Here is a 25,933-nt window from a genome sequence, read left to right as displayed (position 1 = left end):
TTCACAGTGCCAGTAGCCAAGAGCTTTAATATGTAATGTAATTCTCTCGAGCATTAGCGTGCTCCTAGAGCAAGCTGGATTTTTATTTCTGGCTAATATTCGCCCTGTCCTGAGTTGTGGTCATCAAGATCATCACAGCTCATACCTCGTCATCATCAACTTCAATCCTGCTCTTCGCTCATAGTCAGGTCCACGGCTGTTTCGGTATGCTATTGTTACATTTTCCGATCAGTATTACTCCATCTGTATATTCTGTCCTCCCATCAGGCTGAGCCAAATTGGGTATCCTATACGCCTTGCCAAAAAGTCATTGCTAAAACGCTCAAAAAGGTTTTCAGACAAACTCTCTCCAATCACAGGTATTGGTCTATGCTCCTGTATATCTCTTTCGATTCGTCCTCCTGATGTGGACTCCTCGGGTCTTTCGATGCTGTCCGTACATGTCCATCTTTCCTTAGTGGTAGCCAGTCGAACTTCAGTGGTATCTCTTTCGAGAGCCGGTTATTTGGTGTTTCTAGATCGCCTGCTCCACGTACACCAAAAGGTATTGCTCTAAACTCTGTCACTCTTGGTGAAAATAACGATGGAGTGCTAGGTACGTCGTTCATAGCTAAGTCCATAACAGTTGATGATGGTGCAAGTATTGTACGACTGAGTTGGCGTGGTTGATATTGTGGAACCGTCATATCAACGTTTCGCTCACGGAACGGCAGAGGTCTGGGAGCAGCTTTCTTCACTGGAGCTGCTGTTTCTACCACTGACAGCGGCTTGTCGTCCAGTCTAGCAGTCGACGACACTGATGTGGGTTGCTCGTGCTGCGCGAACAAAGGTACAGGCGGAAGAGCTTTGTCTAGGAGCAGAGGCGACGGAAGCTTCTTCCGTGGCGTTCTCTCAATAGGCGTTCGCTCGAGTGCTTGCTTTGCTGAGTTCTCCGGAACGGCTGGAGGTGCGGGTACAGTGGCAGTAGGCGTTGGACTCTCACCTGATGATCGCATAAACCACTCTGGCCTTGCTTGCTTGTCGCTAGATGCAAGATCACCATTGTTGAGCTTGTTCTTGAAGTCCGTCAATTGGTAAATGAGACTCATGTTCGGCCCGACCCATTTGCTCCGTTCCTTTACCGAGCCATACATGGCATGGAAAGTCGCCTGGTAATTCTTATACAGGCCATAGGCAATGATGAGAGAAGCCGATCGACTTACACCTAATTGGCAATGTACAAGGACTTTCTTGTGCTCAGCTACTCTGTCATCGATCAACTTGCACAATGGATACAGATCCTCCAATATCTCTGAGTTGTGGTCCCAGCGGACGTGCACATACTCAGGCCCGTTTGATCTGCGGGCGAAGGTCGACTGCGTTGGTGTTGTTGCACTCGGAGTAATGGTGCTCTGTGGTGGTTGCCACTCCCACGCCGATTGGAACGAATACTCTGAGATAGCAGTCTGAGGCTCTGTCATTGAAGTGCAAGCAGGGCTCGGATTCTGGTCCCGCCATACTGACATAACACTGCCTTCTTGGGCAGATTGTGTCGCGAATGGGTTTCCGACCTCTTTTGCAACATTGATTACGGTATCGAATTGTCTGGCTTCTTCTGCCGTTGGCTCAAGGTAGAGATAGACACCACAGTCATAGATGCATACGGGTCCTTCTGTGTAGCCACGTTCCGGCGCCTCCTGAGATTTTGGGACTTGGCCTTCACTCTCCTCATGTAAACCAGGCATACTACTGCCTAGAAAGGAGTTTCGCTCGCCACCAAGCCCATTGTTGGAAGTGTTCAGACTTGGCAAGGGTAAGAACATGCCGTTTGGAGGTCCGACTCTAGGAGAGGCAAGTGACGACAATGCCGGAGACGATTGGTATTGATGCAGGCCTGGTCTGCCACTTGGTGTCGGCGGGACAATTCCGGAAGACCTTGGGAACGATACCTGGTTGTAGCCGGGTGTTCTTATTGTGAGATTGGTTGGCTTTTTCCTTGCACTCTTCATTGGTTCCTTCAAGGGCGATGTAGGGGCAGAAAGAGGCTGTGATACATCTAACGGAACATGCGTTGTTGCAGGCCTACGTATAGCAGGAATGTCCATGTCAAGTGTAAGTTTCTTTACATTTTTGGTGGTGTCTTGCATGATTTCTGGACGTGGATCGTTTGTTGTTTGTTGTTTGTCGAGCTGCATAGGTGCGTGTTGTGCTTTGTCTTGGGTTGTTGTTGCACGAAACGAAGTAGGTGGTAGTATTGAGTTCGCAGACTCAGGTGAAGTAGATGCAGAGTTGTCCGACACTAGTGGTGAGTCGAAGGTCGAATTAGTGGTGGTGGGAGAGGACTCTGTGGACTCGGAAAACAGGGAAGTTATGCTACTACGATGGCTGTGCTGTTGTGGTCTGTGGTGTAATTGTGTGTCTGAAGGGATCTGAGGTCGTGCTGTTAGCAGTAACAACGCATCTTGTTTCTCTGTTGGTTGTTCTTCTAGTTCTGCTGGCCTGTAAATATCTGCCTCTTCACTCTCATACACAGACATGAAAGATGGAAACGATTCTGGCATTATTGAATCACGGTCTGCTAGCATAGTGCTGGCTTTGGGAGACGACAATCGTCGTTTCGAGGCCGAGTAGGACAGATGAAAAGGTTGAGGTAAGGTGAAGTCCTTGGGTGCTATTGCATAGTGTGCGCAATAGTATTGCTTGTTGCTCAATATGGACGGAGTGGTACTTTGATCGAAGGATCTTTTACTAGGCGAGACATTAGTATACCTGGCAGTATAGTCGTCCATGTCTATGCTCGGCACAGCAGGTGCTCGACGTCCATAGTAAAAGCAAGAGGCTGGATTTACTTACAGTAGAGATGAAGGTGCAAAGCGCGTCTACTTGACCAGTCTGTCTGTAGGCGAAACGTGTGGTGTAAGAGAAGATGCAAGTGCTGGACAGCGGCTATGCGCTCGGGTGCACGCTCTGCGGCACCTCTGACAAGCTTTCTATGCTCTTGTTCTTCTATGCAGACGAGAATACCAGTATTCTCTTTGTCTAATGAGCGCAAGATCGAGTTGGTCGTAGTATTAGAGCTAGGTTGCCGCAAAGCTGGATCTACTCTCAGGCGTGTTGAAAAGAGAATAAAGTACGGGACAACTTGCTGCACACGAGCAGAGATTCAACGAACGTGGATGAATGGTACCAATTAGTTTGCTGGCGCAAAGGCTGAGAGGATTGTGGGAGAGGAGAGAAAGTCGAACCAATCGGTTGGTCGTCGCCAATGTCGCGATGTGAAGTCTGGGTGGGAAGCACGACGCAAGCACTCTGAGCTGATGAGAGGAAAGGTGAACTGTCACTTGCAAGCGCTGGTGGGCGCCGACGAGCGCATCTGTGGTGTAAAGCCTGGAGTGTGAGGGCGGAGCCAAGCCGAGAGGAACACGACATTGACGAATCACGCCCGCCTCGCCATCATGGATATGCTGAAGACGGCACTCGACCAGCATAATCTCCAGTCGAATCCAGTGCTGGCGCAGCAGTGAAAGACCGGGAAGGATGCTTAAACCTCTCACTATTGGTTGAGAGTAGGGCTCCACCGAGCGCTTATGACAAAAATAGCCAGCTTGTTTGCGTTTCACCCTAATTCCATATGAAGACTGGTCACTTTGCTCAAGCCAATAGACAGCATTCCTTTAGGCGCCATTCACTGGTCAAAGCACCCACCCAGTTGCCTCCTGCCGTGCTTGCCTCGAGGTCCAGGCCGACTCGCGCCGATGCAGACTGGCAACCCCAGCCTGGATTCCAGATTGGTGGCTTTTCAGCTATGAACACTACACTGTCCGCTACAGGAGCGCAGTTCATGTCTTCTTGGAACATTAAACTTGCTGTGTACTTCTAAAGCGCTTCTGGAAGAAGTGACGAGAGTTGAGAGTGAAGTCTTTTGGAATCAACAGAGGCCAAACTCACCGCCTACCACTCTACCACTTTGAGCGTTGCCTAGGGCAGTGCTACGTTTCAGTCTGCTACTGTGCCGAGCAAGGCCCCACGAACTACAAAGCCACGGAAAGTACTTGTTATGACTCCTCTCAACGTCTGCTTGAATTCACTGAGATTAGGTCTCAAGCAGTCACAATGGCTTTGCATACAATGATTATTTTTCTTCAATGTTTCCGAGCTGCAATTTCAACATCCATATCCTTTCGGTACCATATCTTGGAAAAGAGCCATTCTTGACATAAACGTGTGTCGTCATTCCGGATGGATAACGAAATCAAGTCTTGAACTTCTCACTGACAAACATGAGCCTTTGACTCCTCTTATGTCGACCGCAGATCCTTATACATGTGCGAACCAGTTCCCACAGCCAGTGTATGAACCTCACCTCTTTCTTGTGTCCCCTTGATTCTTCATTAACATTTCGCCTGCGTTTGACGACCTGTTCCTGTTGTGCTTCTGCCTTACATTGACAGCACTGTGGTAATGTGAAAACGAAAAGTTCGACCAATCTCTTGTTGAAGACGACACCTCAACCACGCTTTTGAGTTTCCGCTGCGGCTTATCATATGTAAAGATGTCTTCGAAATCGAAGTCCTTCGAGGACACGTCCTTTGAGTCAAAGCTGGTGTTAGCGAGACTTTCGATATCAGACGGTGATAATGAGGCATCGTAGCTTGGCTGTCTGGAGTGAGGGACGAGCTGGACTCGGGGACTATTGTGAAGGGTGGAAGCGACTGACGACGCTGCCGACACTGTTGACTTTCGTCGAACGTCACCATGAGCAATTATGCTGGGCGACGGTTTGGTGGTTTGATATGATGCCATATTTAGGCAATAGTGTATGCAGTATGTGACGTACAACGCTAGGGTGATCGACGTGGTGATTTATAGAGCTAGTTCTCTGACAAGCTGAAGGGATGAAGATATACCGATACCAGCAGGCAGAAACTTTGTGCTCGAGGACGTGCAACCGCAAGGACGTCGAATATTAAGAGCGATGGAAATTGAGGACAGCAACGGAACAGTGAGGACACCTTGCTAATCAAATGGCTCACCTGTATGTTTTATGTATCTACCCAAGGAGTCAGACTTGATGTTTCCGAACAGCAGTGGAGCGTAGCACGTCTGATCATGCAATAAATCGTGCTTGCTTGCGAAGCCACGAGCACAGATGGCGCCATATCTCGATTCCACGCATGCCCTGAGGACTCAGTAGGAACCTTGACCGCCTCACATCATTGGAGCAGGAACCGAATTATGTAAGAAAGACGGACTGAGGACCACGTCCGCCGGCTGAAGGAATGTGACAAGGCAGCCAAGTCTGGAAGCAACGCAGAACGAACGACAGGAGACAAAGAAATTCGCTTTCCCGGACTGACTTTGCGGGTTCCCCCGAGTCCACAATAAACAAAGACCGACTGATAGACCGTAGCAATCTGCCATAGAATCCGTGATCGTGATGATGCGTGTGGATGTCAGTTCCTGTTGCGTTTTTGAGAAAAAGGATTGGGCCATGCTTCCTGGTGGAGAGTCGGGAAATATACTGTATACGAATCTTGAAACAGCTCTGTCGTGGCTCGCATGGAAGCGGTCATCGGACATGCTCGCGACACTGCAACGATGACACGAAGTTGGGCACACCTGCGAATCTTGGTTATCAGATGGAGTGAGCTACTGACTACGAAAAGAATTGTGACACGGCCCGAGTTGTCTACAGACGAGGGAAAATCTACCCAAGGTTGCTAGAGAGGGTTGATCAAACCCGCCAGTATATGATCGAACAAAAGCGCACGAGCTACCATCACTCTCTAAGACCCTCGATTACTGAAAATTTTTGCTTGTGTGCCAACCTGACAAGGCTTCTGCTTGAGAGGTGTCAGCCACTCTGTTGAGCCCGTGCTGCATATCAACCAATCACCTCATTATTGGTAGTGGACGAAGATGGTTCATTGTAGCTGCGTGAATCCATACGCTCCGCTCGTGCTGCACGTAAGCGGCTGCCAACGCTCGATCCTATACGACTAGCAAATCCTAGACTCCTGCGCGTCCTGATTGACGAGGTCGATCCGGGTGCTTCTGACACTGTATCCGAGATAGGTGTTGTCTCATTTTGAACAATAGATATCCTGCCCCAAGATTGTCTGCGTGCTAGAGGACTGCTATCTGCTTGAGCGGTCTGACCCGCAGGAGATGGAAACTTGCGACGAGAAACAAGATTAGAGGTTATGTTCGCTGGAAGTGGTGTTCTCGTGATTGACGAAGCATCGCCTTTCGTTGCAGGCAAAGGATGCTGGCTGGTATATTCTCGAGAGAGTGCGGCATAATCGCCGCGTGACGGTCGCCGGGTTATCGCCAGGTCAGTCATGGCCCGGCTTACAGGTCGAACACCTGGGCTGCTTTCACTGTCATCGTTTGCGCCATCTAAGAATCCCTGAGTTCGTCTATTGCGCAAGTGGGAGGTTCTGCGTGTAGTAGTGCCGCCAGAAGTAGGATATTGAGGCAATGCTGTCGGTGACTCACGTTCCGGCGAAGCGTGTCTGGGACGGGCTTGGATTGTTTGCGTGCTGACTCTGCGATTCTCCAAGCGAGACTGGACGCGAGTGCTTACTGGTGGCCGGTCGATCTGCTCATTGCTTTGACCATAGTCCCTGTTTCGCAAGCCAATGGAAGGAGAGATATGGTTGTCTCGACTCCCTGGTCGATAAGATGGTTGGGACACCTTTGGCTCAATAGCCAGAGCAATGGCTAGCTCTGTCAAACTTCTGCACATGCTCTCTATTCGACGTCGTACTTGACGCTCTGACATGGCTGGAACGCCACTACGAACACTTTGATTGTCAAGACTCGTCATTGTGGCAAGCTGTAGTGCATCCTGAGCAGTCGCCAGCAGTTTCTGGTAAACGTCGTGACTGACAATGGCTTTGGCATTGCCGAGTGCCTCGTGAAGTAAAGGATGTACATTGGGTGGAACACCTTCTATTGTTGACTGAAGCTGGCTAGGCGTCTTACTGTGCTTGGGAGAACTAGACATAGTGGTCGCGGCAGTTGTGGCCGTCCTTGGTCGTTCAGCCGAGACCATCGCTGCAGCCGAGGATGGTGGTAATTTGCCAGTCAATTCCAACTTTCGTATACGTGATTTCAAATCATCGAGTTCATCCCATACTGTCGACGGTGCAGTGGTTGAGGCAGTGGATTCCGTGGCATTCTGATCCGTGGCCTTGGACTTGTCCATATTGCCAGATTCAGATACGAGCCTGTTGCCTCGCGTGCCTGCGCCTGAATGTGCAGGGGCTCTGATAGTATCCGCATACATGGTGGACGATCTCTGGCTGTACAGGCCTGTATTCTGCGTGTGGCTTGGCTCAAGATCTGAAGCTTGACTCGGGCCACGCAAATGACCGAATTGCAGACTGGAACGCTTGCTTTGGTATGCAGGAACCTCTGCTCGAGGCGTTGCAGCAGGAGACTCGGTATGGGACTGGCTAGACTCGTTTGTATGACTCGTGGCTGGGCGTGCACCGGATAGAAAGGGCAAAGATATGCGACTTCTGCGCTTCTCGCCTCTGGGAAAAATAGGACGGCTCACATCAACCTTGGCAATATTCAGAAACAGATCCTCGCTCTTACGTGACTCACTACTTGCTTTACTGCCACTGCCACCTTCACTGTGACTTAGACCTAAACCCTGTTCACTACGTGTATCCATTACGAGGACCTCTTCACCATCAGTAGGTGTCGCAACGCTTTGTGTATCTGCCGTTTCAGGCGATGAGTCGACTGGGAGAGGTATCGAGGAAGGAGGCTGATCGCGATCACTCCAGTGCTCCCCGTTTGGCGCAATAGAATGCAGTTGTCCTTCTGCGCGTTCGATAGGGGTCGTGCGCAGGGATATGGAACTTTCAGCTTTCCACACTCTTTCGGTAGACAGGGTTCGCCTTGTATCGAACGATGGTGGAGGTCCAACGATGGTCTCAACCCCGTAAGAGCTATGGGATGCGGGTGGTCGTTTTGGAGACGGTGCAGTATTGGATCGCGTCAGAAACAGGTGTGGGGGTCTTGGTGCTGGTTGTTTACTATGTGGTTGTAGAGGAGAAGCAGAGATTACAGCCCTTGTGGTGGCGCTCGCAGTAGGCAGTGACACAGTGGCAGCGTTCAATTGCTGGCGCATTTGCTTGTGTCCGTGCTTCCGTTTGAGTTTTGGAACATCAAGGTTGGTCGTTGACGTCGATATATTGGACGAGATGGAGTGTACCGAAGTGCGTGATGGACACGCGTTGCGTTTGTCTGCGTAGTGATGGCGGGTATCAGCTGTCTCCGGAAGACTTTCGGATACAGAGGGCGCTGCTCCTCGCGTTGCAGTGATAGAAGCTTTAGAAGGATCAATACTGGTTGGATTGTCAGGCACAAAAGTAAGGTCCATGATCCTGAGATACTAAATTGGGCGACGCTCTGCTCCTCTGAACCATGCTAGTGACGCATTGGCGTCAAGTGATCCTTGTCAGCATAACACCGAAAATGAGTTCAGTTCGCGAGTACTATTACGATGTTACAGATATGAAATATCAAGATTTCAAGAGAGACACTACTCGGGCAAGTATTACTACCGAGCTGAATACAAGTTCAACAAAGTTGCGCTTTGCGTCAAGTCTTGATCAAGTAGCAAATTGGAAGCCACTTTCACTGTGATTGCGGTTCTCGATCATCTTTTACTGGTTAGCCATCGAGCCGAGAACAGTTGGAAAGATGAGACTATTTCACATCTTCAACTAGAACTGATGGGTCTCTCGCGAAGCTCGTACGCACTTTGTTCTGTGACCCCAGGCGCCGTTGTTTCAGAAATGCCGGGATGGGTACTGGATCACCAAACACTACATAATCTTTGCAGAACCTCTCTCAGAATTGAAGGCACTCGTCTTCGTTACAACCTGTTCAGGAGGAAGATACAGTCCAGAGTACTGGTAGGCCACAACCATGTAGCCAGAGCAGAAGACCGTGTGCTCACACCTAGTAACCAAAACGCTTCTGGTCGATTCATGCACGCAGCCATTCGGGTACTAGTAGGGAGCTAATGACCGCCAGTGCCTGACTAACGCAAGAAAAGCTTTAAATGGTGTGACAATATCCCACCATTCGAAGTTTACATTAAATTCCCAGGCGTCGTGGCCTGGTATGCAGCAGCGACGTGGACCATCTCGCCTTTAGACTGTATTGCCCTACAATAACAATGTAGAACATGAGGGGCGATTTCACTACCGATAAAACCGAAGTTTATTCAAGTCTCTATGGGCGTCGAGGGCAGAACATTGGCGTTGCTCACTGACGCAACGTCTGTATGAAGATTTCAATGCACAGTTCACGTCGTGTTCTCTCCAGCACCTATGCTCGCTCATTCATTGTTTTCGTTGTTGCCACAAATACTGAGTTACAACATTTGAGCATATTCGCGTTAGAGCCAGAGTTTGCTGAAACGATCATCGGAGGCAAGGAGACGCGAGGTTTAATGCAATACAAATATCGTTCTCTCTCGACGACAGGCAGTGTCATCCGAGACGTGCGCCTTGTCTCACCTTCGCTATTTGAAGGTTCGAAAGGATTGCGGATCAAGTGTCACGATATCTCGTGGCAAGCAGATGCTTCATGAAGGCAAGTTTGAAATCATCAGCGTTATAGTGTATTAATCCACAGATCTAAAGTACAAAAGAAAAATACATAAACAGCGTCTCACCAACTCAACAAGAATATCGCTTGTCTAACTCCAACCGCATGATAACCGGGTTGCCCAAGCCAAACTTCGTGGCGCGATTTGACTGCCTTATTGTGCGATGCCACATCTAGCATAGCAATCCTTGATACCCAATGCAAAAGCTCGTGGAATATTCTGCTCGAGCTGCTTGAAGCTTTCTGCAGTGATCTGTGCTGGAAAGCCCAAGCTAGCCTGGACAATATCATCCCTTGTGTTCTGGAAAAATTCTGCGCCACAGAGCTGGCACCAGGGTCCTCATCACTGAATCCTGCAATGCCAACCTGGGGTGTACATTCGTTGTTCAATTGCCAATGAATGCTGCCCTGCGGAAAAGCCATACCTTGAAACTGAGTCAGATTCTCGCTAATTTCCATGCTGAAGGTGTTCTCGTAAACGAAGCCAGCAGTGATTGTCCCTTCAGTAACAAGAGTGAAAACTTCGGTGGCACGAGGGTGGATATGTGGTGTGTTCAGGCCGCAAGGGGCGAAGAAGAGGCCTGCGAAAGCGGTGCCCAAGCCTGTGAGGGCTGGGAAAGTGGCTCGGTTGGCAAGACTGAGCTTGCCACCTAGACCAGGAGCGCCTGGATCTACAACTTGTCAGCTTGAAGTATTGAAATTGCCGGATGGTACTTACTCGCACTTGGGTTCAAATCGAATTTGAAATCAGCGGTGTTGTTGCCCTCCGCGTCCTTGAGGACTTGCATACGTGCAGAGGCAGACGAGGCTGTCAGAAGGTCGGCGCTCAGCTTGGCGTTTGGTGGCAGGTTGAGCTTAGCGTTGGGATTTCCGAGAAGCTGGGGAGTGGGAGCAGAAGCGGCAGCTGAGCTTGATGAGAGTGTGTCCATCGGTCGTGGTGGGAGTGGTGGTGTCGAGCTGGATATCAAATTACTACGAGCCCACTCATGTGTCCTAAGCAATGGTTGTCAAGGCACTTGTCGCCGCCAAACATATTGGTTACTTACCATCCCTCATTCTGAGGTGCGCTGTACGCAATTGCTACAAGCAAGCTTGCGAAAATGGCTGCCTGACGCATTTTGCAGGAGGGCGAATCGGTCTGAGACTTCGTTGACTGGTATCTATTTGGTATTGGGCTGCTATACTGAAACGAGTGTGTGATAACAGGAAGAAGAAAAAAAAAAACAAAGCTGCTCGTACGAATGAGCTGAACGATATTAGGTCGAGGTACAAACTCACGAACGGCTGACTCGTGCTTATACAAACAAAACCTTGTGATTGTATTGCATTCGTTGTCATCCGTGCACCGCATTCCAGGGTCTTGTTCTTGCCGAAGGACGAGGCCCTTCCCTCATCTTCGAGACGTGACCCCTTACGCCGAACGCAGTGACCTGAGCCACAACTGGTAGTAATCCCCTCCCGAACGAGCAGCCGGCTCGTAAGAACAAGTTTTCTTGTGACAATCGGAATTGATTGTTTGTCTGGGTATATCAGTAGCTACGTTATGTGCCACAACGTGATGTTGATTACGCCAGCCTGCTCACGGATGTGCTAGAGACGGCAAGATGCAGCATTACTTATACTCGGGACAAGGATAGATAATCTTCGAGTGCTTACCGTGTTCTGCCGCCGAGTTAGGTCAACCACGTTGTCGTTGTGCCTACGCTCCAGTCGAAAATCATCGCTCTGGTCAATGGCCATACATCAGTACACTCGGACACTTTTTCGATCACCAAATAACACTTCTTATTAGAGGCGGGCGGCAATGGGTGCGGTTCATGTGTATTGAGATTATTGGGAAGCGCCCTGCAGGTTCTTGAGAACTTCTGCATCTCACCCACCATCACATATTTCACCCTCGGCTCAACATTTAACCGCGGAACAATGGTGAGATCACCGAGCTTTTTCTCTGCTCTCGGCGTATTGCCGTTGTGCCGCCCTTGATATACACGCCTGTATCGCCGCCATGTCTCATGAGTTATCCTACTATTAAGCGAAAGTATGCCTGAAAACGAAGAGCACGATGACATTGTGGAAAAGGAAGTCGCGTCGAGGTCGTGGTCAAGGACCATCCTCGACGCCGGCATCTGGTTCGTCAAAGATCAGTGGTTCCTGCTGGGCATGGTTTTAGTGGTTATCATCTCGTCACAGGTGCAAGTGCCGCAAGCTCAACAAGCCACAAAGCAAGTCTTGGTGTCGTATTTATCAGTCTCGATTATTTTCTTCACCAGCGGCTGCACACTCGATACGAAGACCCTGTTCGACAACTATGCGAAATGGAAACACCATTTATTTGTTCAGGCGCAATGTTTCCTGCTGGTGTCCGCTCTGGCCTTCGCCATCGTGAGCCTGACGGCTTTGAATAAGAACTTCATGGATCCTTGGTTGTTGATAGGGTTGATTTTTAATGGTTGTCAGCCTACAGCAATGGCCTCGAACGTCCTGTTCACCAGGAAATCTCACGGCAATGTGCACCTTACAGTGGTCGAAACGACCATCGGCAACCTGATTGGACCATTTATTACCCCAGTGCTCATCAAGATGTATCTATCTGGCGGACAGTGGTATGCAGGAGTCATTCCACAGCAGACTGGTGGATATCAAGCGCTATACCGCAGGGTATTCATGCAATTCGGACTATCGATCTATCTGCCCATGTTCCTGGGTCAAGTCCTGCGATATTTCTGTCCCAAACTGGTGAACAAAGTCTTTGTCGACTGGAAAATCGGCAAATTCGCCTCATGTGCAATGCTTTCACTGCTCTGGCAAACCTTCGATCATGCTTTTGGAACTCAGGCATTTGAAGCGGTCAAGTCGTCGAATTTGATTTTCATTGTATTCATTACTATTGTCAATTATGGTACCTGGCTTGCAATTTCGTTCGTGACGTCTATCCCATGGCTCAACAGAGAGGACACTATAGCAGTAGCCATGTGTGCTCCCGCAAAGACTCTGGCTCTAGGGGTTCCTATCAGTTTCTTGCTGTTCACTGGGATTAGTGCTCTGGAAGAAGCGAAGATTCAGATACCAATGCTGATTTTCCAAGTCTTACAGATGGGACTGGCAAGCCTGACGACCATTGGGTTCAGAAGATGGGTAGATGCAGGAGAGAGACGAAAAGCGCAAACGCAGGTGCAAGACGAAGAGTTCTCGGTGCATAGACAAGAGGTAGACGCTCGTGCAGTAAAAGAAGCTGCGTGAGTGAAGCAGTTGATGCTTCACGTATATGTTTGAATTCGTTATCCACAGCAATTTAGACTAGTCGCGCCTCAAGGCGACCATCGATGCAACTACTGTCGTCCTGGTGTCCTCCTGGCGTGGTAACAGGTAATGCCTCCATCACGAGACACGAGCCGGCATCATCGACATACCCGTCTTCACCAAAAACGTGTGGTTAGATTCTTGATGTACTTCAAGAGAGAGATCTCGGACGGAGCTGTCAGCCTCTGGATATTGTTAGACAACACTATGTGACCAGATCGGATACTTAGGCTCGTCGTTTATGCATTGCCTCGTGCACAACTACACGCCACATCTCCAACAATGAAGCTCAGATTACAGCACATTCTGATGACATCTCTGCAGATTTCCCAACCCTTCCACAGACGGTTACATCCTATATCTATACTCATTGCTCCTTGTGACACAGCAACCTCCAGCATCCTCTTTTTACCAATACTAATATCACCATGACCTCTAACCACTCAGCTAACTCAAATCCACACCGCACCACCCGGCGCACTATGATCACAGTCAGGATGCGATCGTTCTCCGACCATCTCCACTTGATTTTTCGAATCTTCAGGCACAGCTCCAACAGCGGTGTCGTTACCATCATGTCCGGCTATGCTTCTGACCGAAATCATTGGTGAAGTCTGTTTGGAGGGAGGCAGAGTTAGCGTGGCAGTACTACTCTCAATCTTTTGGTGCCATTTGTATATTCGGGTCCTCACCGACTCACGGAATGTGGAAGGGTTGCCTGAAACGTCCTGGTCCGCGAAAATATCAACCAAGGGACTAGGAAAGTCGGGTGTGATTGGAAGAGGCGTCAGACTGAACCCATCTGTGTCCCTGCTATACATACTACTGGCTCGTACCTGAGAGCGAAGTTTGCCTTTGACCGGAACGACGATGTTATGACTGGGATCGGAAAGAGATCGTCGTTGTTGGCGCCCATATGTCGGAGATGAACCTGAGCTAATATGAATGGATGGTGGTACTGGCTTAGTTCGACGACCTGGATGGTAGAAGCCTCGACTATTCCTCTGCTCAGTCAAACGACCCTCCTTGTTCTGCGTTAGTACAGTACTGGTGTTGTTGCACTCATGCTCAATCTTCCCAAGAGCAGATATTGAAGCTGTATCATTTGGATTACAGGGCCGAAGTGCAGTAGGTAGAACACAAGACTTGCTTGGAGGCATGATTGGCGAAGTCGCTGGGGTGGAGATCGACTCGATCTCGGAGCTGTTCTCACCGGTTGTCAGCATGGTTGAAGTAGTTGATGCTTGAGGCAGAGAGACCATGGGAATGGCTGTAAATCCCTGTTCTCGATCGTGGACTCTCCCCAACGTGTCTATAGGTAGCTTTAGTTTCAGGACACTTTTCGCTTTTATGTTTTTGGTTGGCTGAGATCCGGTCAATGATCTATAGCTATAGAGTCGATGGAGATCTGACAGTGTTGCACATGGAAGTTCGTGGCTTTGTCCAATGAAGTGACTGAGTTTGCTGCTTTCATCACTGCTGTATTTGCGCTGCTCTTTACCTTCCTGGATAGCTTCGTCAAGAGCTGCGACGACTTCTTTTGCTGCCCAAGCTGCGGCTGCATCAGATTCGCGGTGGTCGACACGTAAGGAGGTAGTGCTGCAGAAACTGTTTCGCGTGTCAGAGCCTTGGATGGCTCGAAAGAGTTTATTTGGATGAGGAAGCTTGTCCGAACCTGTCAGAGAAGTGGGATATGGTGTCCCATACTTCTCAAGGTGACGAGTGACTGCTGGAGGTCTATCAGTGTCTCTTGACCTCAAAGTCAGGGGTTCAGGGACTGCTAGGATGAAGTGCTTGGCATCACCGAAGTCGGAAGATTTGCCTATATGGTGTCTGGCATCAGTGGCTTGTGGGATTGTATGAAAACTATTTTCCCCACGTCGAACAGGAGTAAAGAGACCATTGCTGCTCACTGTTGGTAATGGAGCGGTGTGAGCAGAATACGTTCGAGGCTCAACCTCCTCGCGGCTTCGTGAGATGCCTGGTTCGGGTTGGTCAGGGAACGGACTTTCAACTCTTGGGTTGTAGGTAGGTAGAATCTGGGCAGTAGATGGTTTCGACAGCAGTGGTTTCACTGCTGGGTGGGTGGGGAAAGCATTCCCAATTCTTCGGCTCTTTCTTGTGGTCAAAATAGACCCCTCGTTCCATTTTGTCCTAGAAGGCTGGGGAGGATGCTTCTTCCTCCATTGTGGTAGAATGAAACCCCATATAGCGCAAGCTAACAGAACACAGACAGCAATAACGCAGAAAATTATGGTGAATGTCGTGCCTGGGTTATGGCGCTTCACCAGCTGTTGTTTGCGCAATACAAGCATCTTGAGCTGTTGCTTCATTAGTAACATTCCCAACCTCTGGACTGATACACTCACCTGCTGCAAGTCTTTTGTAATTGTGTCGAGTGGCCAGAGATGTTATTGTGTGAATGCAGGTGATACCAACAGCCTGAATTTCGTGCATAGAAGGGTGCATTTCATGAGTTAGGTGGAAATTTGGCGTCACGAAGCAAGCTGTGGTCAGAAAAGATCGAGGGAAAGTGCGACCACAGTAAACAGTAATGAGAGGAAAGCACGACGCAGCACCCTTCGAGTGTGGATATCGTGTCAGGAGTGAAAGTCTAACAACAAATAGTTTCCATGGTTGAGCGTCAATAGTTCTATTACTATCACTTACCTCGCCCATTGTCGACACAACGACGAATATCACAACCTACCATGTTGATACTGTCCGCTACCTATCATCTTTGCCCACTAACAAGCAAGCTAGGACGTGCTTGAACGAAATATCGCTGTGTGCTCTCTTATTCTGGGCTGGACCCAGTTTGATCGTCATTGCTACACTCAGTAGACGTTGCGCTCGTCAATTCACCTGACAAAGCTGAAAAGCAAGTCTCTTCTGGCTGCAAGGAAGTAAATCGCTGTTTATTGTGGAAGGCACAAGTTCCTCAGACTCGTAGTAGTCCTAAGCACCCACTAAATATTCACTCACACTCAAGTCGAACAACCCTTCGGTTCCGAGTATTTGTTTTATTGTATTGTTAGCAGGTGAAGTGATATGGATACCTACGTAGGTGAGGGAAGTTGTCTGAACGAGATTGCGACGACTTCGGTGGTGCTTCGAATCCACAAAGGCAATTTTGCTCAACCAACCGTATTGTTTCCTGGAGGCCTGGCGTCAAATGTGAAGTAGCCTCGTGTGTCTTTCTTCGGCGAAATCGTACAAGGTTGCGCCCAACTGAAGGCATGAAGCGTGTTTAATCTTCATGTTATCTTCTTATTTGCCTATGTTGTCGTTGTCCTCGACAGGAACAGTCCTTGATACTACGCGGCTGCACTTGATTCAGGATTGAATGAGTGTAGCCAGCACCTACAGACACGACGATTCAGCATTGAGTGATACTGGTAGTGACATATACTGCCTCTATTGTTCAAACGTGTGTCTCAACCTCGATCAGACTTCTCGAATGCGATGACTGTGGCACCCAAGCTTCGTTGATCCTTTCATCTTCAGCTCTTGGCAATCTCATTCTCTATCCTCCCACTGGAATCGGCCGACGACCTCGATTCCTTTATCCTCTTCCGCGTAATCAGCCGCGCAAACAACCATTTCTGAACACGAGATTTGCAAGACCGCTGAGCGGCAAAGCTATACCGATCTGAATTCAAACAGGGCATAACTTTTGCGTACAACCTTCTCAGTTCTGCTGCGACCGCAGCGTATACAGCACCGGCCTTTGTACTCGAGCCAGCTCTAGCATATTCCTGACGATTACTACCACTATCATTCTTACGTACACAAGTTCGATCAGTGACGCCTACCACGGCTTTCTATCTTGCTCGCAAACACAACTGGGAAGACGAGAAAAAAGGGGATAACACCAGGAAACTACAGCTTCGGGCGGAACAGGTGGTTGCATTCTTTTGTTGCAGAACTTCTCCTGCCAGCTTGCGCTGCCTCTGGAACTGAATCGACTGCATCACATGAGCGTACAGATCTTTGCAAGTCAAATTTGAGAAAGTCCTCGGTCTCTAGATTGCAAACGCATTTCGAGACACACAGACGAGTCACCCGACCTCCCCATGCAGGCGAGTTCTGACGCCGATCAGAACAATTACAACCTCATCTTTGCTTCTCGAACAGTCTGACAGGATGTCTCACCAGTGGAAACTGCCGGATAGAGATCGTCAGATAATAGACGCCTTCAAGAAAGCAGGCCCCAGATCAGCAGCCTCCCGCAACAGCATTGAGGATGTCGTATCTACACTCCCAACAAGCGCCCTTACTTCTGCAGAAGTTGCCAACGCAATCCTGTTCATGCTCTTTGCTCAACCCGGCCAGCATTACAACATTAACGACTTCGTAGCCGTAACTTCTGCTACAGAACGAGCAAAACAAATCAACTGGAATACTGTGATCAGGACTTTTGATGTTTCAGACCTACGCCTACATGTTGAAAGTTTTACGCGTTTGTTCCGTGCTCTCCTGATCGCTGCTACCGAGCACCAAGACTTCGATATACAAAACTTATGGGCAGGTCAATGGAATAACCCGAGGACGCAGTTGTCCTTCTTACGCGCTTTCTTCGAGTTGCAAAATGTTGCTCCTTCGCAAATCCCCGGGTTTCAAGCAGCATTTCAAGTGTCTCAATTTGAGGCTTCATCACCACGCGTCCGAGAGAAAGTGAACCTAGAACTGGAGAAGCATCAGAGCAACTTTTATGCTCTAAAAGCAGTCTTTGAGGTTGTTCTCTCCGATGCAATCGTGGATGACGATGATGCACAGAGTATACTTCACGATCTAGCCAGGAACCATCTCGTCTTGTTTCTGCTGTCCCTTACTCGCATTACTACTGGAGCAGGGAATTTCACAGCTTCGCAGGATGACTTCCTGATCAACGCGTTCCGAATGTTCCTCGAGGATCAGCGCTCAGATTCGGATATTGCTTTGGAAGCCCTATTTCACCAGGATCGGCAAATGGTCTATCAGCTATGTATGATGATCTTCCACACTGATCCGAGGATGACCGCGGTAATCACTCGAAAAGCACGCCAAATGGGATGGGTCGATTTTATGCTCGAGAATTTCCAAAACCCAATGACGCTCGATATTGCGTGCGTGATGCAGAAAGAGCAGTCGGACTTTGACATCGATCAATGGCTGTCGCAGGTGGTTGCAACCCTCTCGCGATCTGAAGCCACAGCATTCGGTACGACTCTGTGGAAGTTCTTGCGCATCAAGGCCGACGACGAGTATCGTACACAAAAAGAAGAAGGACAGTATCAGTCCATCTCGCTCAGTCTATCCGCGGTCTTTGCCCTGCTCTGGAAAGTGCAAGAACTTCTCGAAGATCGCGAAACGATCAAGTCAGCGCAAGCTACCTGTCTCACAACTTACCCGCGTCTTATGAATTACGGCACTGAATTTAACGAGGTGCTTGATCATGCATCCGACTCAAAAGGGCACAAGCTTGCACCCGAGACTGATCTAAGGATGTCTGACTTGTTCGGACAGATGTACCGTGCCGAGGTTTCCATACGCGATATGATCAATGAGATGCGAAGATACAAAACGTCCAATGATCCGAACCAGCAAGACTTGTTCTGTTGCATAGTACACGGGCTATTTGATGAATATGGTTGTTATGGCGAGTACCCTGAAGAAGCATTAGAGAAAACGGCATTGTTATTTGGAAGCATCGTCAAGTTCCGCTTACTCCCACAGATACCACAAGAATATGGTTTGATCCTCATTGTGGACGCGGTCAGAGATCAACTGCCTGACACACCCATGCACAGATTCGGCATTGAGGCATTGTTACAGCTTGGTGATCAGCTTGTTGAATGGCCAGAAATTTGTGCTATGCTATTACAGATTCCGACACTTCAGCACAGCGAGATTATACAAAGGGCTCAGGAAGGTCTGCGAAATGCACAACTACGCGGCGGTATGGTAGACCGAGAAGGCCATACTGATGGGATGCTCAATGGCGCCTCTGAGGAGGCAAGAGTTGAAGCCACTTCGCGCGGTTTTCGCAGCTTGAAAGCTGAAGCCATACCTCCTCACTCCAATTTTTCCGATCCAGATCAGAAGTCACAAGAGAAGATCCTATTCGCTGTCAACAACCTATCAAAAGAAAACATGAAATTCAAACTCGCAGAGATGCGCGATGTACTAAAACCAGAGCATTACCATTGGTTTGCATCTTATCTGGTCGAGCAACGAGCCAGACTGGAGCAAAACAACCAAGACTTGTACAGGACTTTCTTGTCACATCTTGACGATTCTGTGCTTTCAGCAGAGGTGCTGCGAGAGACATACAGCGCGATCGTGAAGACCATGAGTGCAAGATCCACTATGGATTCGCAGGTCGAACGAACACACCTGAAAAGTCTAGGTGCTTGGCTAGGTTCGTTGACCCTGGCACAAGACAAGCCCATCAAACATCGAAACATATACTTTGTCGACCTACTACACGAAGGCTTTGAGACACATCGTCTGATTATAGTGATTCCATTCACCTGCAAGGTTCTTGTGCAAGGAAAGGACTCTGTTGTCTTCAAACCACCAAACCCCTGGTTGATGGAGATACTCGGTGTCCTTTTAGAACTTTACCATCATGCAGACCTCAGGCTGAACTTAAAGTTTGAGATCGAGGTTCTCTGCAAAGATTTGAACCTAGACCATAAGAAGGTCGAGCCATCAAATATGATAAGAGAGTATCGCGCGCAGCAGACTATCGAGGGGATCACCACAAATGTTGCAGCTATAGAAAATATCGAAGACTATGATCTTACACTACGCGGTGGCCGACTACGCGAAACGTTTACTGTTGCAGATATCATGCAATCTCTTCCCAGCTTGGACAGTGTGTTGAGGTATCCTCCTCCTTCAGGTGGGCAACAGGAACAGAATGCTGTCAAGCAGATCATCAACAAAGCGGTACAACGTGCTATTGAGGAAATTATTGCTCCTGTTGTGGAGCGGTCCATCACCATAGCATCGTTATCGACGTCCCAGCTCGTGTCGAAAGACTACTCAGTTGAACCAAATCCAGACAGTTTTAGTAATGCTGCCCGAGAAATGGTCAAGTCTCTGGCTGGTAGCTTGGCACTGGTCACATGCAAAGAGCCCCTCCGAATGAGCATTCAGAACTATATCAGACAGTACCTCGAAGAGATTGGCGGTGCCTTTATGGCGGAAGGGCAGATACTCATGACTGTCAACGACAATCTCGATATTGCTGCACAGTTGATAAAAGAGGCGGCAGAACAGCGTGCTGTACCAGAAATGGACCAAGTCATCGAGGCTGATCTCAATGACAGACAGCGATTCTTGACCGAGAACAGTGGTGGCGATTATTATGGTCAGACGTTGAATCGTTGGGCAACCTGGATTCCTGAGCCGTATAAGATGATTCCTGGTAGCCTGAACGAAGCGCAAAGAGCTGTGTATGAAGATTTCGAACGACGAGTACATGGTATGAATGCTGGTCATCTTCAAAATGCTTCAGCTGATTCCACCGCTCGACAATTGCCCGATATATTGAATGAGACGCTAGCTATGCCCAACTTGTCGACTCCAGCGGGACAACCAGTTATGCCGCATCAAAGCCCATTGATACAACACGAATCAGGAACGTCTGTGCTGCAACAGCATCGAGCAAATGGAATCGTAGACAACATGCCTCCACGTGAGCGTGTCGCTCTCCTTGTTGAGGAAGTACAAAAGGCTGCGAGAACTTCTTTGATTCCACGTGTGCAGGACCTAGAGAAAGACAGCATAATAGTACAACATATGCGACAAATAATTACGCTTCTTGCAACTTCCAGCCACCCGGTCGTTGACCACATCTCACGACAATTGGCCGACAAAGTGACTGCTTCTCTTCTACGACAACCCCCACAAAGTAGTCTGGAAGCTGAGTGTCTTATTGTACTCCTTAGGAAGCTGTGCGATGTTTCAGAGGCGATCGTTCGCGATGTCATGCGCTGGATCACAGCTAATGAGGAGTCCCTCCTGACGAATTCCTTCGTTGCAGTGGCCTTTGTACGCGCCAGTCTCATGGATCTCAGCCGAGTTGACGGTCTGATTGCCTCAGCTGTACGAGATCATAGCGAGATTGGACTTCGTCTTCTATCAGATTTGATGGACCAGACGTTGTTCAATGAAGGGCCTATGGCGCTACGAGCAGATTTCATCAACAGCATTGTTGCGCTCTACGCATGGCTAAAAGAGCAGCCTGACCACCCGCTTGCATCGGAAGTTGGTAATAAGCTGAAGGCGCACGGTGTGCCTGAGTTTGCGGTTGTGGCGCTCAACGACAAGACAAAGGCAAAACAAGACCAGATGCTGTATGTTTTCCAAGAGTGGGCGTCGCTGTATGATAATTCATCGTACAACGAAGCGACCTATGCAGCCTTCCTGCGTGACCTACATAGCAGCCAGCTCATCAGTTCAGCTGAGGACTTGGTAACCTTCTTGAGGCTAACCATTGAGAGCTCTACCGAGGCCTTCGAGCTTGAAGCTCAGAGTTTCCGTGTCAGTTTTGCGGCAGCTTTCAGCAGAATCGATGCCCTCGCGTTGTTCGTTATCCTTCTTGTCAAGTTTCAGGGCGAGGAGAATGGAGCAGTGAAGATCAGCAAGCCCGCCTACCTTGGGTCGATATTGTCGCTGATCGTGTTGATCGTGAACAACCATCAAGAATTCCGTGGTACCAACTTTAATCAACGAGTCTTCACACGACTGTTCGCCTCGATACTGTACAGCTTCGCGGAATTTAGGTTCGACCTCAGTCAGGAATACGCTGAATTCATGCTGGTCTTCGCCAAGACATTCAAGTCACTCCAACCAAGACTAATACCGGCGTTTGCTTTTGGTTGGACGAGTCTTATATGTCACAGGGTATTCATCGATGGCATGCTGCGTCACGGAGATGAGGAGTGTGCCACGCAGTATCGAGAGCTTGCTGGCTTGATGCTGCAATATTCGGCTGCGGCTGCGGAAATACCAGCTTTACAACAAGATGCGGAGGCCCTGATTCGTGGCGCATGGAAGAATTTCTTCCTGATTCAGAACGACTTCCCTGACTTTGTCTGCGCGAATCATGCCTATTTCTGCTCACGACTCTCACTCAGAGAGCCAACGACACGCAACCTCATACTATCAGCCCATCCACTCGGCTTGGTCGAGCCTAATCCGCTTACACCTAACCTTAGAGTGGAACGCATCGAAGATATGAAGAAGGCACCTGTCATTAGTGCCGACGTATCGCAACCACTTGAGGCTGCCGATATCCTTGCAGGGCTGCAATCAGCTTTCGGCAAGACCGCGGATCTGGACCATTTCGTGAAGCAGATGGTGGAAATCTTCAAAGAGGATGTCAAGCAGACACCTTCCTTCGGCGCACCTGCTTTCGATTGTGAAATCCTGTGCAGCTTGGTTGTGGTGGTAGCACAAGACGCTCTCCATAGTGGCACTAAGTTTGATCCCGAAGGCAACCACGCGCAACTGATCAGCAAGCTATTGAACAACTCTCAACCACGCCACAAGTACCTTCTTGTCACTGCTCTTTTCGACCAGCTTCGTTATCCCAACACCCACACCGAGTATTTCTGCAAGCAGGTTCTTCACATCTGGGGTACGACCACCGAGGCGTCCGAGAGCCATGCATACATTCGTGAGATCATTATTCGGGTACTACGCGAACGCATTGATGCGCTACGACCAAACCCATGGGGTGCTTTAGTTGTGTTCAAAGAGTTGAGCGACAATCCGGCGTATGGATTCTGGAGAACTCAACCATTTATTATTGAACCAGAACTTAGACAGAGGCTGGTTATGGCCGCACGAGGTGGGGGACATTAGGAGCGCGTCTTAACACCTCTGGACAACAGTGACACAGCTTCCAAGCCGCTCCCTTCGGTGATCAGGATGCCCACCGATGACGAACTGAAGAACATCAGAACGATGGCGGTGCGGCGAGGAGGGCGAGGAGGACAAGGCGGTCGAAGACGTTAGCAAGCACTAAGAGTTGCATTCAAAAAGTCACCCTTTGTAAAATTACTTATCAGGCATGTGTATATCGCTATTGCACGAACGAGCGTCAAGATCGGATTGAGAAGGGGTCGGACAACTGGGACTTTGTGCATATTACGACAGGTTCATACATGAGGTTCTCTATTCATGAAGCTGGGTGTGGTTGAACGGCAGGAGGGAGGTCTGGAGGTGAGACGACAACTTTTGTACTAGTGTATACTTAATTAGGTAGACTGCAAGACATGACGGAATTGTCTTCATATCAGAACTTCGTCAGCAGGACGACCGTATGGCTTTGTATGGCGCATCGTGTATGTGTATGTCGTGAGCTCAAGGCTCTATCTCAGAGTAAGCATGTCTCCGTAAGATGCAATCGTTCTGGTGGGACTTAAAATTGCTAAACAGACTGTCCGACATTTTATCTTCCTGGCTTCTGACCAATCGCATATGAACAATGCGTGTAGAGATGAGCTTTCTGCTTAGGGCCAAATTCTGACCTTACCTCTGCCAACAGAACTTGCGTCTCCTCTACAGACCAGCCGCCTAACCTCGTGAATAATGCTAGCGAGTAGCTATCTACAGCCATAGTGAGGAACTGATACTTGAATACCTTACCAATCTCCTTCAGCCTCTTGTTCTTAGGCCAACCGCCAATGGGACACGGTCGCTCCTCCTCGATCACATTCTCGAATCCTGCTTGTCGTAGCCAGCCAGCGTAGTGGTCGAATGGGTCGAAATCAAGACCGTGGGATCTGGCGATTTGGTGGAAGGTGTCGACCCATTTGTAGGTTGAGCTTTCCTGTGAGTAGGTACCGTCGTCGCAGCACATACGGGTTCGGCCTTCGCTGAGCTCGATTCTGCCGCCTGGTTTGAGATGGTCGTAGGCTTGTGCAAGGAGGGCAGGCCAGTTCCGGATGCTACCGCCGCCGCAACGGATGTGTATGAAATCGAAGGAATCTTGCGGAAATGCCCAGTTTGTTTCTGCGTCGTCGATCTGGAATTGCACGTTTGGCGGAACCCAGTTTGGTTGGATTGGACTGATCTTTGGTATGTGAGATGAGGTAGCGACTTGAGTAAAGCTGACTTACATCGGTGCCTATGACCTGTGCTGAAGGATATTCATCCGCTACCTGGATAGCCCAGATTCCGGTTCCTGAATTGAGATCTAGTCTATTGCGAATGTAACGGAGATATTCGCTTACCGGTACCAACATCAAGAATCTTTAGAGGATTTTCGAGCTGTGTCAAGCACAACCCGCCGTTTAGAGTCAATCTAAAGACATGGTGCATCAGGTCAAGCCGATCTTGTTCTGTCTCATCGTTGGGTAGAACATATCTTCCAGCTCTGTAGGCATGGTAGCGTCGACCATTTTCATATTGATATTCGAAGACTGAAGATGCTATCGAGGTAAGGTCTGATCCTACGCTGTCGGTGTCGTAGTCGCTAGTGCTGTCCGGTTCAATAGGCTCTTGGGGATTGCCCAAAGTGTAATCATTGGTAGCCGAAGCTGGTTGGTCCATACTGTTCGTGTAAAAATACGTATACAGTGCGTTAATGTCCACTTGACCTGCTGTAATATTCGATAAATCTATCTTTTGGCGAAGTGTTCATTCTACCAACGATGCCTCGTGCGAATGAACTGGATCTAATCGTGTTTTCGCATCCATGTGTGTATTTTGGTTGTCAAACGGTCCAGGCTTTAAACGAAAGTACTACCAATCGGTCCCCAATCACTGACTGGGAAGGTTGCAACCCCAAAGCGTGGGGCTCACGGCAGCTAAGGCTGGCACTTAAGCGATGTCAAAGCAAAGCCGCCGAGGATGAATGCAAGTTATCTCGCGATGTTGGCCAATCGTGCGTGTCGATTGCTGTAATCTTCTGCAAGTGATTACATCACGTTTTGACAGAAAGAGCCTTCTGCATGCTTCATGGATTTCAAAGACTCCGAGCGGATGCACACCATCAGGTGCCGGCACGTGCCGCTAGGACCTCTTGCCGCGATATGTTTACGTCGAAGCCAATGATCGACTGACATGCCCGGGAGGAAGCCAGTGAATATGCTTAGCTGCAGAAACAGTGTGAAACCGTCGGACATCTACAGGGCATTGTTGCATATTCAGACGGGAGCGTTATCGTGCATCGGAGAAACGTTAGCCGATCGTGTGCAGAGAGCTTCACCCATGCCACGCTGGCAAGTGTAAGAGGCCACTGGCAGGATGATTCAGCTCGAGAAGAACGATTTTGTCCTTTACATTGACCATGTATAAATCTAGAAACTGCAGAACAAAGAGCAGTACAGTAGTTTTACCCTGCTTGATTCTTGTGTAACAATACAGGGTCCTAGTATAACGCTATGCAGGTGTCAACTGTCAGCAGTGCTGCATTGGCCCTCGGGTTGGGCGCGTTAGTGCTCTATTGTGTATGTGGCGTTGTGTATCGACTCTTCCTCCATCCTGTAAGTCACAGTTGTCTTTCCGTGAACAAAAACCTGCTGAAAAGATCCGAAACAGCTCGCTAGATTTCCCGGGCCCAGACTTGCGGCTGTAACAGGATGGTACGAGTTCTATCACGACATCATCCACCGAGGAGATTTCATATGGCAAATTCATAAGCTCCATGATCAGTATGGTAGGAAATCTGACCACGTCCAATGTATCGTAACTCCTTGCTGAGCCCGAACAGGCCCAATAGTGCGGATAACACCAAACGAGCTTCATATCAAAGACTCTGATTATTATGAAGAGATATACGCCGCAGCGGCGAAGAAGCGCGACAAGTGGGAAGGATGGACCGTCATGGCAGGAGCTCCCGGCTCATCATTCGCGACCGTAGGTCACAATCTTCATCGCCTGCGTCGGTCAGCTTTGAACCCGTTCTTCTCGAAGAAGGCTATCGCCAGCAACGAGGCACAGATCAAGGAGAAAGTAGAACATCTGTGCAGTAGGCTTAGGGGATGCATGGAAACGAATGAAATCGTAAGGCTGG

The 25,933-nt window shown here is 49.1% G+C and overlaps 7 protein-coding genes across 7 annotated transcripts; 2 read left to right on the top strand and 5 right to left on the bottom strand.

Moving 5' to 3' along the window:
- Window positions 1-610: 610 nt before the first annotated feature.
- Window positions 611-1,802, bottom strand: CPP1_2 (tyrosine/serine/threonine protein phosphatase; the record flags this gene model as incomplete). Its single annotated transcript, XM_064898363.1, has 2 exons — window positions 611-651; window positions 704-1,802. The coding sequence occupies 2 exons, from the start codon at window positions 1,800-1,802 to the stop codon at window positions 611-613; spliced, it is 1,140 nt and encodes a 379-aa protein (XP_064754320.1).
- Window positions 1,803-6,473: 4,671 nt separating this feature from the next.
- Window positions 6,474-7,270, bottom strand: LTR64_004013 (uncharacterized protein; the record flags this gene model as incomplete). Its single annotated transcript, XM_064898362.1, has 2 exons — window positions 6,474-6,494; window positions 6,566-7,270. The coding sequence occupies 2 exons, from the start codon at window positions 7,268-7,270 to the stop codon at window positions 6,474-6,476; spliced, it is 726 nt and encodes a 241-aa protein (XP_064754319.1).
- A 2,408-nt stretch (window positions 7,271-9,678) lies between these two features.
- On the bottom strand, window positions 9,679-10,732 carry LTR64_004012 (uncharacterized protein; the record flags this gene model as incomplete). The annotated part of the gene is made up of 3 exons (XM_064898361.1): window positions 9,679-10,286; window positions 10,334-10,608; window positions 10,662-10,732. The coding sequence occupies 3 exons, from the start codon at window positions 10,730-10,732 to the stop codon at window positions 9,679-9,681; spliced, it is 954 nt and encodes a 317-aa protein (XP_064754318.1).
- Window positions 10,733-11,655: 923 nt separating this feature from the next.
- Window positions 11,656-12,855, top strand: LTR64_004011 (uncharacterized protein; the record flags this gene model as incomplete). Its single annotated transcript, XM_064898360.1, has 1 exon — window positions 11,656-12,855. One exon carries the CDS (start codon window positions 11,656-11,658, stop codon window positions 12,853-12,855), a length of 1,200 nt encoding a protein of 399 aa, XP_064754317.1.
- Window positions 12,856-13,367: 512 nt separating this feature from the next.
- LTR64_004010 (uncharacterized protein) lies at window positions 13,368-15,230 on the bottom strand (the record flags this gene model as incomplete). Its single annotated transcript, XM_064898359.1, has 1 exon — window positions 13,368-15,230. The coding sequence occupies one exon, from the start codon at window positions 15,228-15,230 to the stop codon at window positions 13,368-13,370; it is 1,863 nt and encodes a 620-aa protein (XP_064754316.1).
- A 1,831-nt stretch (window positions 15,231-17,061) lies between these two features.
- Window positions 17,062-22,776, top strand: CDC39 (CCR4-NOT core subunit cdc39; the record flags this gene model as incomplete). Its single annotated transcript, XM_064898358.1, has 1 exon — window positions 17,062-22,776. One exon carries the CDS (start codon window positions 17,062-17,064, stop codon window positions 22,774-22,776), a length of 5,715 nt encoding a protein of 1,904 aa, XP_064754315.1.
- Window positions 22,777-23,365: 589 nt separating this feature from the next.
- On the bottom strand, window positions 23,366-24,468 carry LTR64_004008 (uncharacterized protein; the record flags this gene model as incomplete). Its single annotated transcript, XM_064898357.1, has 3 exons — window positions 23,366-23,989; window positions 24,036-24,100; window positions 24,150-24,468. 3 exons carry the CDS (start codon window positions 24,466-24,468, stop codon window positions 23,366-23,368), a joined length of 1,008 nt encoding a protein of 335 aa, XP_064754314.1.
- Between the last annotated feature and the right edge of the window lie 1,465 nt (window positions 24,469-25,933).

This window comes from Lithohypha guttulata, assembly GCF_036872675.1.
Source record: "Lithohypha guttulata strain CCFEE 5908 chromosome Unknown scaffold_3, whole genome shotgun sequence".
Classification (NCBI taxonomy): domain Eukaryota; kingdom Fungi; phylum Ascomycota; class Eurotiomycetes; order Chaetothyriales; family Trichomeriaceae; genus Lithohypha; species Lithohypha guttulata.
The sequence above is the reverse complement of the archived record's forward strand: the minus strand, read 5'-3'. Positions and strand labels throughout refer to the sequence as shown.